Here is a 14,958-nt window from a genome sequence, read left to right as displayed (position 1 = left end):
GTAAATCATCTCATAAAGTTAAATTGTTTCTAATTATAGAAAAGTGTCAATCTTTTTGGGACATACTAAAAAGGAAACGAAGACAATCTTTTTGGGACAGAGCGAGTATTATTTACCAATTAGCCCCTAGGTGAGTAGTATAAATAGAGGGGCATTCATTTGTAAAAACATCAAGTAAAAAAATCAATCAAGTCTTGTATAATAAAAAACTCCCTTCTAGCAAATTTCTCGTCTTTCTTAATTACTATTCCCTTAGGGATCTTGAGTGTAGTATTCTAAGCTGATTTGACACGTGCGCTTAATTGAAGACTAAGGACATGACATAGCGCACCCATACGAAAGAGAGAAGGATGGATAGAGGATAGGATGAACCACAGAGTTAAGCAGCCAAATTCAAATATTGTGTTCCTCAGCTTGCTCTTCTCAACTGGGCAGTACTGGTAGTAGCATCTAAAACTAATGGAGGAGTTGGTTATAACTAGATACTTCTCTAATATCACGTAGAGGGTATTTGGCTAAGCTTATAAGTTAATCAAATTAGCTTATAATGACCTTTTGACTTACACCACCGGCATTTATTAAGGGTCGTCTTTTTTGTCGATTTTTTTTTTTTTTTTTTGCAATATTCTGCCAAATTTTGCCGTTTAGCCACCGGCCAGAAATCCTAATTTCTTTTGTAGTGAATGAACTGGGTTCAATTTGATTCTGAATCACACACGTTAAATGAAATATTACGAAGATATCACAGTCATTCTATTATTCGAACCCAAAAAATTAAAATTTCCTCTTCCAGTATTTAAGCCGCAAGGCTGAACAGTATCTCATCAAACAATTGGTTTAATTCTTTGCTATCCTTGTATGTACTAATTAAGAATGAATAAAGAATAAAATTAGTATGTTTCCATGTTAGACGAATTGCGTCTAGCATACAGTATAAAGAATGAAATCAGTAGTATCAATAATCCTCTTTGATAAAAATAACCCCATCATATCCGATAAGCCCCCAGTTGCTCCGCCTTGAGAAACACCGTAATTATGGTGGTGGTCATCGTAGTATTGTTGTTCATCAAGCTTGGAAGGAGGACGATAATACATTCGCGAAGTTTGAGGACAGTGAGAATTAAATCTAGCTGCAATTCTAATTCCCGCATCCAATAACTCTACGTACTTCCCCATTTCTCAATTCTTCTCTACTTATCTTTTCTTCTAAGTATTTAATTTCTTGGGGAAAAAAAAGTAGGATTTGCAGGTTAATTTGAGAGAAATGGAATGAGCCTGTAAGGTCCTTTATAGTCTTGTTTTGGTTTGACCATTTGTCTTTCCATGAGCGTTCATTTTACACTTTCTTAAATTTATTGCTTTCTAAAGTTTCTTGAATCATAATTATACACGGGCTGAATGGGTCCAGTTTTTCTTTTTCTTTGTATATACTTGACCGCATTGGTTAGGTTTGATTGGTTGGTTGACTGGTCGCGGGGGTGGGTGGGTGGAGGGCTCAATCAATTAACAAAATAAGTATATAACACGTAGTCAACGTTTTTAAGCTGCAAAATGATGCTCTATTTTTTTTTCTTTCTCTAATGGCAATGTTTGATTCAATTTGCATGTATCTTAACTTTTTTATCGAGTACTTATTATTTCTCGTTAGTATAGATATCAGATATATGTCAAATAAACTTTTGGGCAGATAATTGAATACCTATTATCTTTCATCAACACATGTATCGAATAATTTTATTCATCAAAGTTTGAATATATATGTGAATAAATAATTAACTAATGTAATTATCTTTTAAAATTTAAACTCTAATCTCTTATTTTTTTACCCATTTTATTGGCTATTAGACTGGTATCGAAATGATACTCAATTGTACTACCTCTATTCATGTTTACATGTCATATTAATATTTTTACACTTTAACAAAACATTAATACTTAGAGTAATTAACTAATTATTCCCTATTTATTCTTTACGCTAACACCACATTGATCAGTATTGAAATACTTGGTTGTTTTTTGCCAAGTATGACAAAGAAATTGGAAAGGAGGGAAGTATTTGGAAGTTGGAACGGCACCTTGGACCGAGTATTTTGACCAGTAAAGACGAAGGTCCTTAAAGCCCACAACGGTGTTGGCTTATTTTTCGAGGAAAGATCCCTCCGATTTCAAACATATCAAATAAAAATCCTTGAAAGAAACACTTTTAAAAGCCTGTTTGGATTGACTTATTTTAGGTGCTTTTAGCACTTTTATAGTGTTTGGTAAAATAAAATATTTTTTTTAAGCATTTGTTTTTAAGCCAAAATAATAAAAATAAGCCAGAAGTCATAAGTTAGAATTCTTAATTTATGATTTTTGATTTATAAGCAAAAAGTCGTAAGCCCATCCAAACATGATCTAAGTCCACAATCTTCGAATTCGATGACCAACGAAAATATGGTAACGAACTGAAAATATTTCAGTCAATAGACTATTTAAAAAAGGAATAATTACTCGCGGTAGCTTCTTATAAGACCTATTTAATGATAATAACTACCCTTTCATTTATTTATATTTAGTAACTAATTTATTCTTTTTATTTACCGTCCATAGCTATACCAGTAACTTAGGGTTACTGGTACACATACACGGTTAAATACACTTAGCAAGTTACCGTATTAGACGCTCCTATATCACCATATCCCAATTTTAACGGTTACATCATTAATCAACTCGATTTCTCTCTCATTCTTCATTATTCTTCACTGTGTTTTGCTCCATTATCTCCTTCACGATTCAACATCAGCAAAATATTGTTCCATAATTTCTGGGGAAGGTGTCATTGGGTAGATTTTTTCTTCTATTAGTGTATTTTCTTCTATTAGTCTTTTTCTTTTCCACCAATTTCAAGACAATTGAAGTATTAAATTGTTAGGGTTTCGAGAAAATTGAAGTATCAAACTTATACATTAATGGTAGACGGAACAAAATCAAACATGGTTACTCGAGGTATACCTTCTACTGTTCAAAATATTGATTATCCTAAATTTGAAACTTAGGTAAGTGCTTTTTAAACATATGTATAAAAAGAACATATTTCATTTAATTTAGCCCCTTCATGCTTACGATAACCTTTTGATTTGAGGATTTCTCAACAACAACATGTTGTTGTTGCAGGTTCTGCCGAAAGAGTGGCTGCTGAAAGAAGGACGAAGAAGATTCATGATCCTTCCCACATGCAAAGGCTTAGAAAACCGGTAATTACAAAATCAACAAAGCAAATAGATACCGAAAAAAAGATGAAAAGGAGAAAGATTAGTGCTGAAGCATCGGTTAGCAAAGGGAAAAAAGCTGTACAACCTAAATCAGAAGCACATGAAGAGTTTGACTCAGCGATGAAGCAAGTATTTGAACATATGTATACATGTTTTTCAATGTATGTTTAGTTGAATCTCAGTATTTTTCTTTGAATTTTATATGTATTTATTGTTGATGTTCAATTTCTATTAAATTTATCGTACTTTGAACCATCGACGAATCATGTATTTTGAAGGTATGTTGTGTATTTGAAAAGTTGATGAACTGAGAAGCATATATTTGAATGTATGTGTAGTTGAATCTCAGTTTTCTGTTTGAGTTACATGTATATTTATTGTTGATGTTCTATTTCTGGAAAATATATGTGAGTTTTAACCATTAACGAATGATGTATCTGAACACATGTATAAATATTTTTTTTGAAAGTATTTGAACAAGTGATCAATTGATATTCAACTACAGACACATTTAAATACATATACACATGTGTATTTTAATCATATGTATACATGCATTTTGAATGTATGTATGGTTGACTCTAAATTTTGAGTTTGAGTTAGTTGTATTTTATTGTCGATGTTAATTAGCTGTTACATATATAGGAGGTTGAACCAAAGATTAAATCATGTATTTGAACAATGTATAAGATTATTTTCAAGGTATTTATGTATTTTGTTACTGTTTGTATTTTGAACATATATGTAAAGATGTATTTTTACATAAAAGTGTGTATTTGATTATCAGTTTTGGCATTTATTGAATGCTTCTCTCTTCCCTTCTTTTTCATGATGATAAATTCTTTGTCCAATATCCTCCCAGTCATGCAATACGATATGCTTCGTACATGAACCCGAAAATTAAAAAAAAATTGAATGACAAGCTTACCGATAGACAGTTTCAACTCTTTTCTGAGACTATATTTGGAAAATACCTCTAGATGTAGCACTGTGAAGTTTAACCACAGATGTTCAGGTGTTTTATGGTCAGAGAGCTGAAGAAAAGTAATACCAATGCTTTTGTTATTGATGTTAATGGTTTCGAATTGACATTTAGTCTTTTTGATTTTGCATTAATGACTGGGTTAAAGTGCTACGGTGAAGAAATTGTTTCTCACACTAATAAAAACAGACTTTTGGATACTTATTTGGGGGTTCCAATAAAAGTGTGAAAAAAGGTGATCTGCTTGAATGCTTCATGGATCTGAATTGGGGCGTTGATGATGATGCAGATGGAGATGCTGTAAAGACTGCACTACTGATTTTTATTCATACATACATTTTATCCAGTGAGAAACACAATGTCATCATTCCAAGGCTTCATTTTGACTTGGTAGAGAGTGGGCGGTACAAACACTATACATGGGGAAAGGAAGCCTTTGATGATTTGATCAGAAGTCTTCACCATAAGATGGATAAGACGAAACAGTATTACTGTTTTCGAGGTTTTCCGTTTGCTATGCAAGCATGGCTATACAAGTGCTACTCCAATGTTTACCCAAATTTGGCAGTAAAAAATGGAGATCGTATTCCCAGAATTTTCAACTGAAAAACCAAATATGAATCACCACATTTTAAAGATCTCATGACTGGCATGTTCAAAGATGACGACTCAGAGGTAATTTTCTCTCATAAGTTAAATGCACAAATACAAGGATTATATAGTTATTTGTATATACTATCTGACAAATATATAAGCGTATTTCAGTTATATGAATTTATAACATGGATGTTCAAGTTCTGTTAAATACACGGAGTTTGAACCATTGATTAATCATGTATTTGAACATATGTTTAAATATTTTTTGACTGTATTTGTGTACTCTGAACCAAACAGTGAACTGTCAATCAAATTCACTGTCTTCGGATTCAGTTATCCATATGTATTTGAACATATATGTATACTTGTGTATTTCTTCATTAAATCAAATACATGTATTCATCAATTCACATCTATTTGGTATTTTGTATCTGACATATTTAAGTATGATCCTTTTCCAGGACCGGCTTACTTATAAGAATATTGTGCCGACCATCAATGAGATTGAGGAGCTTGGATTGCGTCCACATATCTCCAGTAAATCTGAATCAACACCTCAACAACAGGTTGAGGATGAATATGATGACTTTAGTTCCACACCGCCCCATTTGGCTGTGGCTAAACATCCTCAAAATAAAGGTGTATCACAATCTTCACCTCACAAAAAGCCGAGACAGATGCCAACGGTACTATCGCCAGTGAAGAAGACAACATCTCCAATTACACGCTCTAGTAATCATCCGAGTGGTGGACGATTGACCAAACGTCCTGATTTGGCATCAACTAGGTATGCTTCAACAAGGAAAAAGGAACAATCATATCCAATACCCCCCCCCCCTCTCCTATTCCCGTTGACGTCCCATCTACCAGCAAATCTGATGATATCAAAAGTTTGAGGGAGGAACTTAATGAGTTTAAGAAGAAAGTAAGTTTGATTTTTTTTTTCTTTATCTTATTTATTTATGTATTATATTACTGTTTAATAAGGAATGCAATTTATGATTTTCTTGTTTGAAATTTTAGGTTTTCGCCGAATTCAAGGATCTTCACAAAGTCATTAACGAAAACTTTGCAAAGGTTTTTGAATATATTATAGTGAATCAAAATTCAGAAAAGGTATAAAAAAATTATACATATACAATTGTTTGAAATTATGAATACAATGCATACATGAAATTTAACAAAAATATTGTTTCTCTAGGGTACTGATAGCGCGGCTCCGATTCATGTGCATTTTACTGACATACATCAGCCAGCCGACGACTACGTTCACCAGGATGCTGGATTACAAATGAAAACTGATACAGGTCATGCAGCGTCAACAGAGGTATTGTTTGTGAATTCCCTGTATTTAACTGTCTTTATATTTTCTGATTCCTAGATGTAGTTGTGTTTTTAGTCGTTTTTTGTGTTTTTGAATGTATTTTTTGCTCTCAAAGATCATAGTTAATATTTGATGTATTTGACAATATTTCTGTTTATTGGTTCAAGTATTTATTGATATTTTGAATACTAGATCCATGTATTGGATTGTATTTTTCAAAATACATCTGTTTGCTGGGTCATGTGTTTATTGGTATCTTGAATTTTGTTTTCATGTATTTGGATGTTCTTTGAAAATACTTATAATTACTGATTCATGTATTTCATTGATTTTTTGGATTGTGGGTATGTATTTGTGTGTAAATTTATTTTAACATTGTTTATATTTGTATTATAATCTATTTATGTAACTGATTTAATGTATTTGACTTCTTTATTTGTTTAATTTCTCTATTTTTTCAAGGGAGTTGGTTTGCATCAGTTTGTTGTGCCTGATATTGGAGTGGATCATGGCAACGGGAGTGGGGAAACATTAAAGGCATCTATTGAAGAGATTCAAGAAGGTGGTGATATTTCTGGAGAACACAAGGAATCAACGATACAAAAAATCAAATCAATTTACTTTTTTCAAAATCTTTATCTGTAATTAATGTATTTCCATTTTATGAATAGGAATACGTAGTTCACTTTCCTAAAGACGACATATCTGATAAAGCGCCAGTAGTATCAACGAACTCCTCCGACATAGCAGAAGTCCTAGCTGATATTTCTCGCACAGGCTTCTCTTCGGGCCCCTCTCATGAAAAGAGTGCAGTAAAACACATAGATCGTTATGTTTTTGAGACACCATACAAACTCGGTGAGGACGTGCAACCTGTCTCTTAAGTTTTCTTGCCCGAAGAGCTGCTTCCAAGCCAAATTCCCAAAACACGAATAGTTTTGCATCCATCAGTGGCCTGGAATAGGCGTTCTAGTAAATATCAAATTTCCCCTTTCATGGCAGATTACGACTCTGCTTCAGGAAATTATTTACAAACAATAGTTAATGTATTTAAATTTTTGTGTATTCCAATGTATATTTTTTTGATCATATGTATTTGTATATTTCAGGTGGTTCACAATTCATCAGAGTGCGTATTTTTTTTAAAAAGCATCCATTCGTGGAAGATCCCATCACCGGCCTAGTCAATGTAGAGCTTTTTGACAAATACTTGGCGTGGATTCGTAAGGGACTGCTTGTCAAGCATGAAAACAAGTATGTTCTTTACCTTGTTAAATATTTTTAGTCATAGTTATATTTTTTAATCAACTAACTGTATGTATTTTGCATACTCCTTTTGTAGAAAGAACAACAAAGATCGTTACAGAAAGAAGATGGCAACTTTTGAGATTGATGCAGATTATACATATAATTTTGGCATCACAGTAGTTGAAAACAAAAACTGGTTCTACCAGTTATCAATGAGTGGCCAACTGTGGAATGACGAGTTTCAACAAAGATATAGATACAAAAATACACTGTTCCAATGTTTTAGATTATGTTTGATGTTCTTACTGTTTGTCTGTTTCAATTTTTAGCACATTGATGTGATTTTCTACTACTTGCGAAAGAAAGGCAAGTATGACACAAGAAGCACTTTCAAATACACCACTGTTGACTGTCTCTTCAAGCAAAAGATTGATCAAACGTATTTTGCATATAACAACCCGAAAACTGGACCCAATGTAGTCAAAGAAGAAGACGACATATGTCAATATGTTAAGGGTCACAATTTTCATGCAAATGTCCCGTGGCATTCAGTTGACAATATTCTTATACCTGTCAATCAAAGAGAATAATCATTGGATTTTGGTTGTACTTTCATTCAATGACAGGTATTTTATGTATTTGGATTCTTTAAGTTAAGTCTTTACAAATTCAACTGTTTAATATATTATGTATTTATATATATATTTTTTTATAGTTATGACAAACGACTTTATGTGTACAACTCATACCGAGGCGGCGCAGGCCACAATGCAGTTGTTAAAAGAGAAATACAAAAGCTCGTTGCCCTTCTGCCACATTATCTACACATCAGTGGATTCTACACTAAAAAAATTGGCATCGATTGGATGAATCACCCAACATATATGGACATGTCACAGAATGACAACATTCAAGCGGAGTATGTAGAAAATCAGCCGCAACCAGACCCTACCAGCATGTATGTATTTTTCTTGTATTGCATTTTTCATAAATGTTATTCATTCATATAATTATGTCATATATTTTGCAGGGATTGTGGTGTGTATGTGGCAACATTCGCTGATTATCTAAGCTCTGGTGAAGGTATTCCATCACAAATCGATGAAAAGATGCTCCGTACTAGATACGGTGCACTCCTTTGGGACTATGCTACACGGAAGATCGATGAACATGCCATGAGCGATATCGAGACGCTACCAAAACCAGTTAGGTCTGCAGTAGATTATGACAAAGTTTACGCAATTGATGTTACTTAGGAGTGATGTAGTAATTTTCAATTTTAATTTCAGACCATGGCTATTTTTATAGCAAATATTTTAGAAGTATTTAGTAAAAGATGACAAATTATGACCATGTCTTATCAATCTTCTCAAGTTTTAATGGAAACATTTAGCTTAGTCTACTTATCAATGTTGTGTGTTTTGAAGTTTTTGAAGTTTAGATGTATGTGTATATATGGCTATATTTTAGATGTGACACAGTCAGATACATTCAAATACATCAAAAACCACATGTATTTGGATGTACGTGTTGTTATCTACTTAACAAGTGTGACTGTCTGTATTTAAATGTGACATATTCAGAAACACCCAAATATATCAAATACACATGTAATTCAATTAGATGCCACAATCAGATACATTCAAATACATGTATTTGATGTATGTTGGAGTAAATACTAAACAAGTGTATGTGACTAGCACTGATTGGGCCACATTCAAATATACTCAAACTACAATCAAATACATGTTGTATTTATCTATTAAACATTGTTTTTGAAGTTTTGAAATACACCAAATATTAAAAGAATAAGTGTGCCTATTATTTTGAAAGAACTGATCAGTGTTTTATATTCATGCGTGAACAAATTAAGAGATAACTGCCCAATTCAATTCCAAATGAAGATATCACACAAGTAGTATTCAAACAGAATTCCCTTTATTCAAATATTGCAAACCAACAACGTATTTAATCTAACAAATGTAAACGGCTACAAACAAAAACAATTACTTCCTTCTAGGAGCATTACTACAAGAACGTCTATTGTGTCCAGTCTGTCCACAGGTACTGCAAGCATGTCTTTTTTTTCCCAAGAAGCAATTCAACTAATGGCTTATCACGCTTTTTCTTTGGCCTATCAGGAGGTCTCTTGTATCTTGATGGCAAAACCACATCCTCTGATATGTACGTAGGAATCTTCCATTCACGCTCGTGAGGGAGAGGATCGACGGGTACATCATATGTCTTCACCACGGTCTGCGATTTGAACAATTCAGAACAATAATCATCAGCCGTTAGATTTTTCTTCTTAGTGACAGCCCATGCACGTGGGCATGGAATTTCGTCTATTTGAAACATCCGACAACTGCAAGTTTTGTTTTCCAAGTTAACTATGAAGCTCCTTCCTGCAGCATAGACTGTGTACAAGTATTCGGTTGATGGTTCGACCTATAAAAGATCATTAGATGTTTTTGTTAAGCATTGAGCAGTCAAATACAAATAAATACATATATTACTTATAGTCCAATACATATAAGTTCATGTTTAGAAGATAAAACCATTATAGTCATAAACATACCGCTAATTCTATGCATAGTTGACTAACTGTATATGATAAATACAGTCATAGGTACCAAATACATGTAATTATTTGAAACATAAATACAGACTGCATATGCTAAATACAGTCACACACATACAAACTGCATATGATAAATACAGTCAAATATATCAAATACATGTAATTATTTGACACATACCTACAGACTGCATATGCTAAATACAGTCAAATACAGCTAAATATAATTTCATCTCATTCGAGCATGTTTAAACGAATTAAACTGAAACATACCGTCATACGTAAACATAGGTACTCATTTATTGACAACATCTCCTGGAACTTTTTACCGAGTGTTGTGAACGTGTATGTACCGTTTCTCCGGTTATTATAATTCCATCTTCCAAACATCTTCCTCACTTCTTCTAGAAAATCAAATATAGGCAGCTCTCTCTTGCCGCTACAACGTGACGATTATACACTCTGCTATTTTCGAAGTCATTGCCCATCCTTGGTTAGCAGTTGCATACACTTTAGCCCACCTTTTTCTCTTCCTGCTAATTCCAAATACTCTGCCACCCGAAAATCTGCCTTCTCAACTTTCCCCATCAACTTATCAAATTCTTCCTGTGTGTATGCTTTTGCCATTGCATAAAACACGGGACTCAACATATTATGACTCTTCTTGTATCTCTTACATACGTTACCCCAAAGATGCCATATGCATGCATAATGTGGCACATTTGGAAAAATTCTAGATATAGCTTTGTTTATGCTTTCATGCCTATCAAATACAATACACATGTTCTCTTTTACTCCATAAGCTTCCCTTAATTGCTCAAAGAACTACGTCTAGACCTATCATTTTCTGAATCTATCACACCATATGCTAAGGGAAGTATATTACTTGCACATACAGTGGCATTAAAAAAAATCAGTTTGTATATATTCATTTTGAGTATAAGCAAAGTTGTATGTGGGCCTATTCATGTCATTGCATACCAACTATATATGTGTATTTGACTTACCTGCACCGTCTAACGTGCTTGCTGAAAGAATTTTCCATTAAATGCTGTTTTGAGGTGGCTCCCGTCTACTACCACAATGGGTCTACAACACTCAAAGCCCTTGATAAATGCATACAGTGCTATAAACAGATACAGAAACTCGTTGTCATCGGATTTCTGCATTCTTATTTGTGAACCCGGGTATGTTTTATCCATGATGTATAGGTATCCGGGTAATTTGTTGTAAGGATCCGATGGTTCACCCATTAAATCCTTTATAGCTTTTTCTTTAGCCCGCCAAGCAACCATGTATGACACATACATTCCAAGATCATTTTTGACATCCTCCGCTATATCATTAGGTGTGTATTTCCTCTTATGGTTGGCTATTTTTGGCTTTACGACTCCACCTATCAACCAACTTGTCGCATGGCGTTGTGAATAAACCTTATCTTTTAGCGGACATATATGCTTGTCACGAAACTCCCTAACTCTGAACATTTCCGTTTTACCAACACTTGATGCCCTGAATTTCCAATCACACTCTTCAGAAACGCATACTAGTGTATAGCTTCAAATACAAACATGAATACAAATACATTGAGTTAAAATACATCAGTTCAATATGTGAACTTAAAATATATAAGTTCAGACCTTTTAAACTTACCTTATCACATTAGACCTCTCGGCACGGAAATTGAACCTGTTGGAAATTGCATAATTCGCCATAACAGCCTTTAATGTATCTTTGTCCTTGTAGATTTAATAAAAAATCACCTCTTTTTGGTTCTTATCTGATATAACCAGATTGGTGTCATTTTTGAATACAACAACAGCATTGCCACAACTTGATGACACCAACTCTACAGTCCTGACTGTTTCCATTGCATTCGTTTGATTTGTGTAACCAAGTTGCAAAGCCTCTCCTTGAATACAATTTCACCATATACACAGTTATCACTGCTTTTATCAGTTGTAGTTATGCACAATGGATACATAGCTAACTGTTTGTTCTCTTTCTTCAATTCCACATACACCCTCACACCTATATCATTGTGTATTTCCATCGGCATATCATTACCTTCAACTATATATTTGATGTATATGTTTTTTATTTGCGTGTCTACATTCAACTGAGTTGCAACAGATTGTAACAAATCTATATACGTCGAATACTCTTTGAAAACCACAACATCGATTTTGAAATTTACATAACAGTTTTCATTGTTCCAGTTACCAGAGTGTCTTAGCAATGATGATACAGTGGACATTTTTGTATTCAAAAGAATGAATTCGTTGAGATTGATTAAAACCTGTAATACATTATCAAATAATGCACAAAATTATTGTAATGGTAAACAATTAACAATGGAGAAAGTCAACCAATAAAACTATAAGCAAATTCAGAGAATCAAATATATACATACTTTCAAATACATTAATACTTATGATAAACAGCATATGAAACATTGTCTCAAATACATAAATACATACAAAAGATATATATCCCGGAATCTAATACATAAATACATACAAGAATATACATGACTGTTTCAAATACACCAGTAAAACAAAGTTAATATTTACGAAATTGAATGTATGTGTATTCAATACACAGATCATCACTTGTTCAAATACACAAACACATGCAAACATCTGCACCACTGGTTCAAATACACTAATTATAAGCGACACATAAATACTACATTCAAACATATTTTCAAACATACGTAAAATTTATTCGCAGCTCATCACTGGTTCAAATAAACAACGTTTGAGCAAATAACGAATCAACTAAAGAGGAAATCCAAAAAAAAAAAAATTAATTGCTACAGTTCGACAAATAAGAAAAAAAAACTGTGCAAATCATAATACACGGAAATAAAATTGAATTTTAAGTGTTTTTAATTAGAAAACATGTATTTTCGAATTACCTTTTGAATGATCGTATTCTCTGTGTTTTGTGTTTCCTCTGTTGTTGATTCATTTGAAATTTGAATTTACGTTACTTCTGAAAAAGAAGGGAAGAGAGAAGGAGAATCGTGGTTGAAGAAGGAAATGGAAGCTAAAATTATGGAACATATTATGAAAGATATTATTAGGAATTACATCTCCCTAATTTAAGCCCACAGTTAATGCCTATTATTAAGGGATTTGTTTTAAAGATACAGATTATGCATGTATTTAAGTACATGCAAAAACACGCAATACATACAACTATTACTTGAAAGGTAGCTACAAAATGTAATAATAAAAATGGTAGCTACTAATGGTAAGAACCTATAATAAGGTAGTTATTCCTGTAAGTTTGCCTTTAAAAAAATATGGTCGAAGTCAAGCAAAAACACTAAACTTCAGCCACATGAAATTTCAGATATAGGTGTGGATATAACTTAAATAGTAGCACCATAATCGAGTATTTGTGCACTCCCTCCCTTGTAAATGATGGAGAATTTTCACGGGGAATTTGCACAAAACGCTTTCTTTGAGGCTACTACTAAAATCATGTCCCCCACAAGCACCGTGGGTTAAATTTGTCGATAGAAAGAAAAAATCATTCAACTAACTTTAACGGCAAAATTTAGGCTATGATTAATTGGGACAAAAGTGGCCTCAAAAGAGGTCAAACAGTGCAATTAATACAAGGTCATTTGCACGATTGTCCTTCAAAGGCACAGGTCTTTAATTTTTTGGCCCTCAAATTGTTGGTCTTTAATTTTTGCACTTCCCCTAATACCCCGAGGTTCCGGCTTCGAACCTCGGCTCAGTAAAAAAAAAAATTGCAAGGCAGAGGTTTGTAGCAAAATTAGGCCTATTCAGGCAGAGGTTTTTCTTAAGGAAAACTCTTACCAAAAATTAGACCTTAAGGTAAACCTGTGCCTTAAGGCCTAACATTTTAGGAAAGGTTAGGCGTCACGACCCAATTTACGAATCGTGCGGGCACCTACCTTATCCCACCTGGCAGGCGAACCCTTACCGACCAAACCTTTGTTAAAACTCGTTTTACAACTTAACAACTGGTAGGAAAGAACATTAAGTAAGTAAACAAAAATGACACTCTTTATAAATTTAGAATTTGTAACTTCCCGGGACCTAGTCTAGACATGTACAAGAGCTTCTACAATACAGATGGATGACCAAAATGAAATGACACAGCTTATGCCTTTGAAATGAGATGTACAAAAGCTGCAGGAAGATATCCACCACTGCAACTAACGAAACCTCCAAGCAATAACCTGAAACACATCTACACCCAAAAAAATAAATAGCAAGAGTAGTATCAGTACACCACACGTACTGGTAAGCATCATAGGTCGTTTAAGATTAGTTCACGTAATATAATATAGAATCAATCAAGATAAACAGATAAGTACAGTCGTAACACCTTTATAAATCCTGCACAAGGTAACAGTTCTGTCATAAGCTTACTCGAATTCCTCTACCACTAACATATCAACGTAACAACGGAAAATAAGGGACTAACAGGCTACAATTGTTTCAGCTCAAGAAAAAATCCTAGACCACCTAATCCTCAATAATAAATAAGTCAGGACAATAACCTTCATGTCAACCCATTCCAATTGAAATCACCAAACCTTACCTTCCTTCCAACTATCTGATGGACTCATAATTTGACAGGTAGACTCGACAGCATAACAACTCAAATAGACATCAGTCAACAATCATCTATAAAATACGCAATAAGAGTAAGCACAAGCAATGCGACTGACGATAATATTTCTCCCGTACGTTACACCCTTAACCATTCTAAGTGGCATCACTTCAATCTATCTTCCCTTCATTTATCAAACAAGACCATGAAATTACGTGCAAACACAACAGTTCAACAACAAGAAAAATCAATTATGAAATCACCAAAATGAGTCATGATTCAATGTAATGCAGCCAAGAAGAGTATCACCTCTATCACAAGAATATAAGTAAGTAAAATGTAATGCAACTCGCGTTAGTATCATATCCGTACACGC

General features: G+C 33.6%; 2 protein-coding genes across 2 annotated transcripts; both read right to left on the bottom strand.

The window, feature by feature from the left end:
* Positions 1–9,445: 9,445 nt before the first annotated feature.
* LOC132644179 (uncharacterized) lies at positions 9,446–10,610 on the bottom strand. Its single transcript, XM_060360758.1, has 3 exons — positions 10,505–10,610; positions 9,984–10,009; positions 9,446–9,853 (listed from the first exon to the last, which is right to left on the bottom strand). The coding sequence occupies exons 1-3, from the start codon at positions 10,608–10,610 to the stop codon at positions 9,446–9,448; spliced, it is 540 nt and encodes a 179-aa protein (XP_060216741.1).
* A 389-nt stretch (positions 10,611–10,999) lies between these two features.
* Positions 11,000–11,698, bottom strand: LOC132644178 (uncharacterized). Its single transcript, XM_060360757.1, has 2 exons — positions 11,637–11,698; positions 11,000–11,540 (listed from the first exon to the last, which is right to left on the bottom strand). Exons 1-2 carry the CDS (start codon positions 11,696–11,698, stop codon positions 11,000–11,002), a joined length of 603 nt encoding a protein of 200 aa, XP_060216740.1.
* Between the last annotated feature and the right edge of the window lie 3,260 nt (positions 11,699–14,958).

Source organism: Lycium barbarum, chromosome 6 (genome assembly GCF_019175385.1).
Source record: "Lycium barbarum isolate Lr01 chromosome 6, ASM1917538v2, whole genome shotgun sequence".
NCBI lineage: Eukaryota > Viridiplantae > Streptophyta > Magnoliopsida > Solanales > Solanaceae > Lycium > Lycium barbarum.
Note: the sequence above shows the minus strand (reverse complement) of the source record. Positions and strands in the feature narration are given on the sequence as shown.

Bases quoted from the DNA above. Each gene is read 5' to 3' on its own strand.
- LOC132644179 (XM_060360758.1), bottom strand. From the start codon at position 10,610: ATGGCAAAAGCATACACACAGGAAGAATTTGATAAGTTGATGGGGAAA. The intron at 10,010-10,504 runs GTGGGCTAAAGT...TATCATATACAG, and splicing joins ATTAGCAGGAAGAGAAAAAG to TTAGTCAACTATGCATAGAA. The intron at 9,854-9,983 runs GTATGTTTATGA...GATCTTTTATAG, and splicing joins AACTATGCATAGAATTAGCG to GTCGAACCATCAACCGAATA.
- LOC132644178 (XM_060360757.1), bottom strand. From the start codon at position 11,698: ATGGCGAATTATGCAATTTCCAACAGGTTCAATTTCCGTGCCGAGAGG. The intron at 11,541-11,636 runs GTAAGTTTAAAA...TTGTATTTGAAG, and splicing joins GAGAGGTCTAATGTGATAAG to CTATACACTAGTATGCGTTT.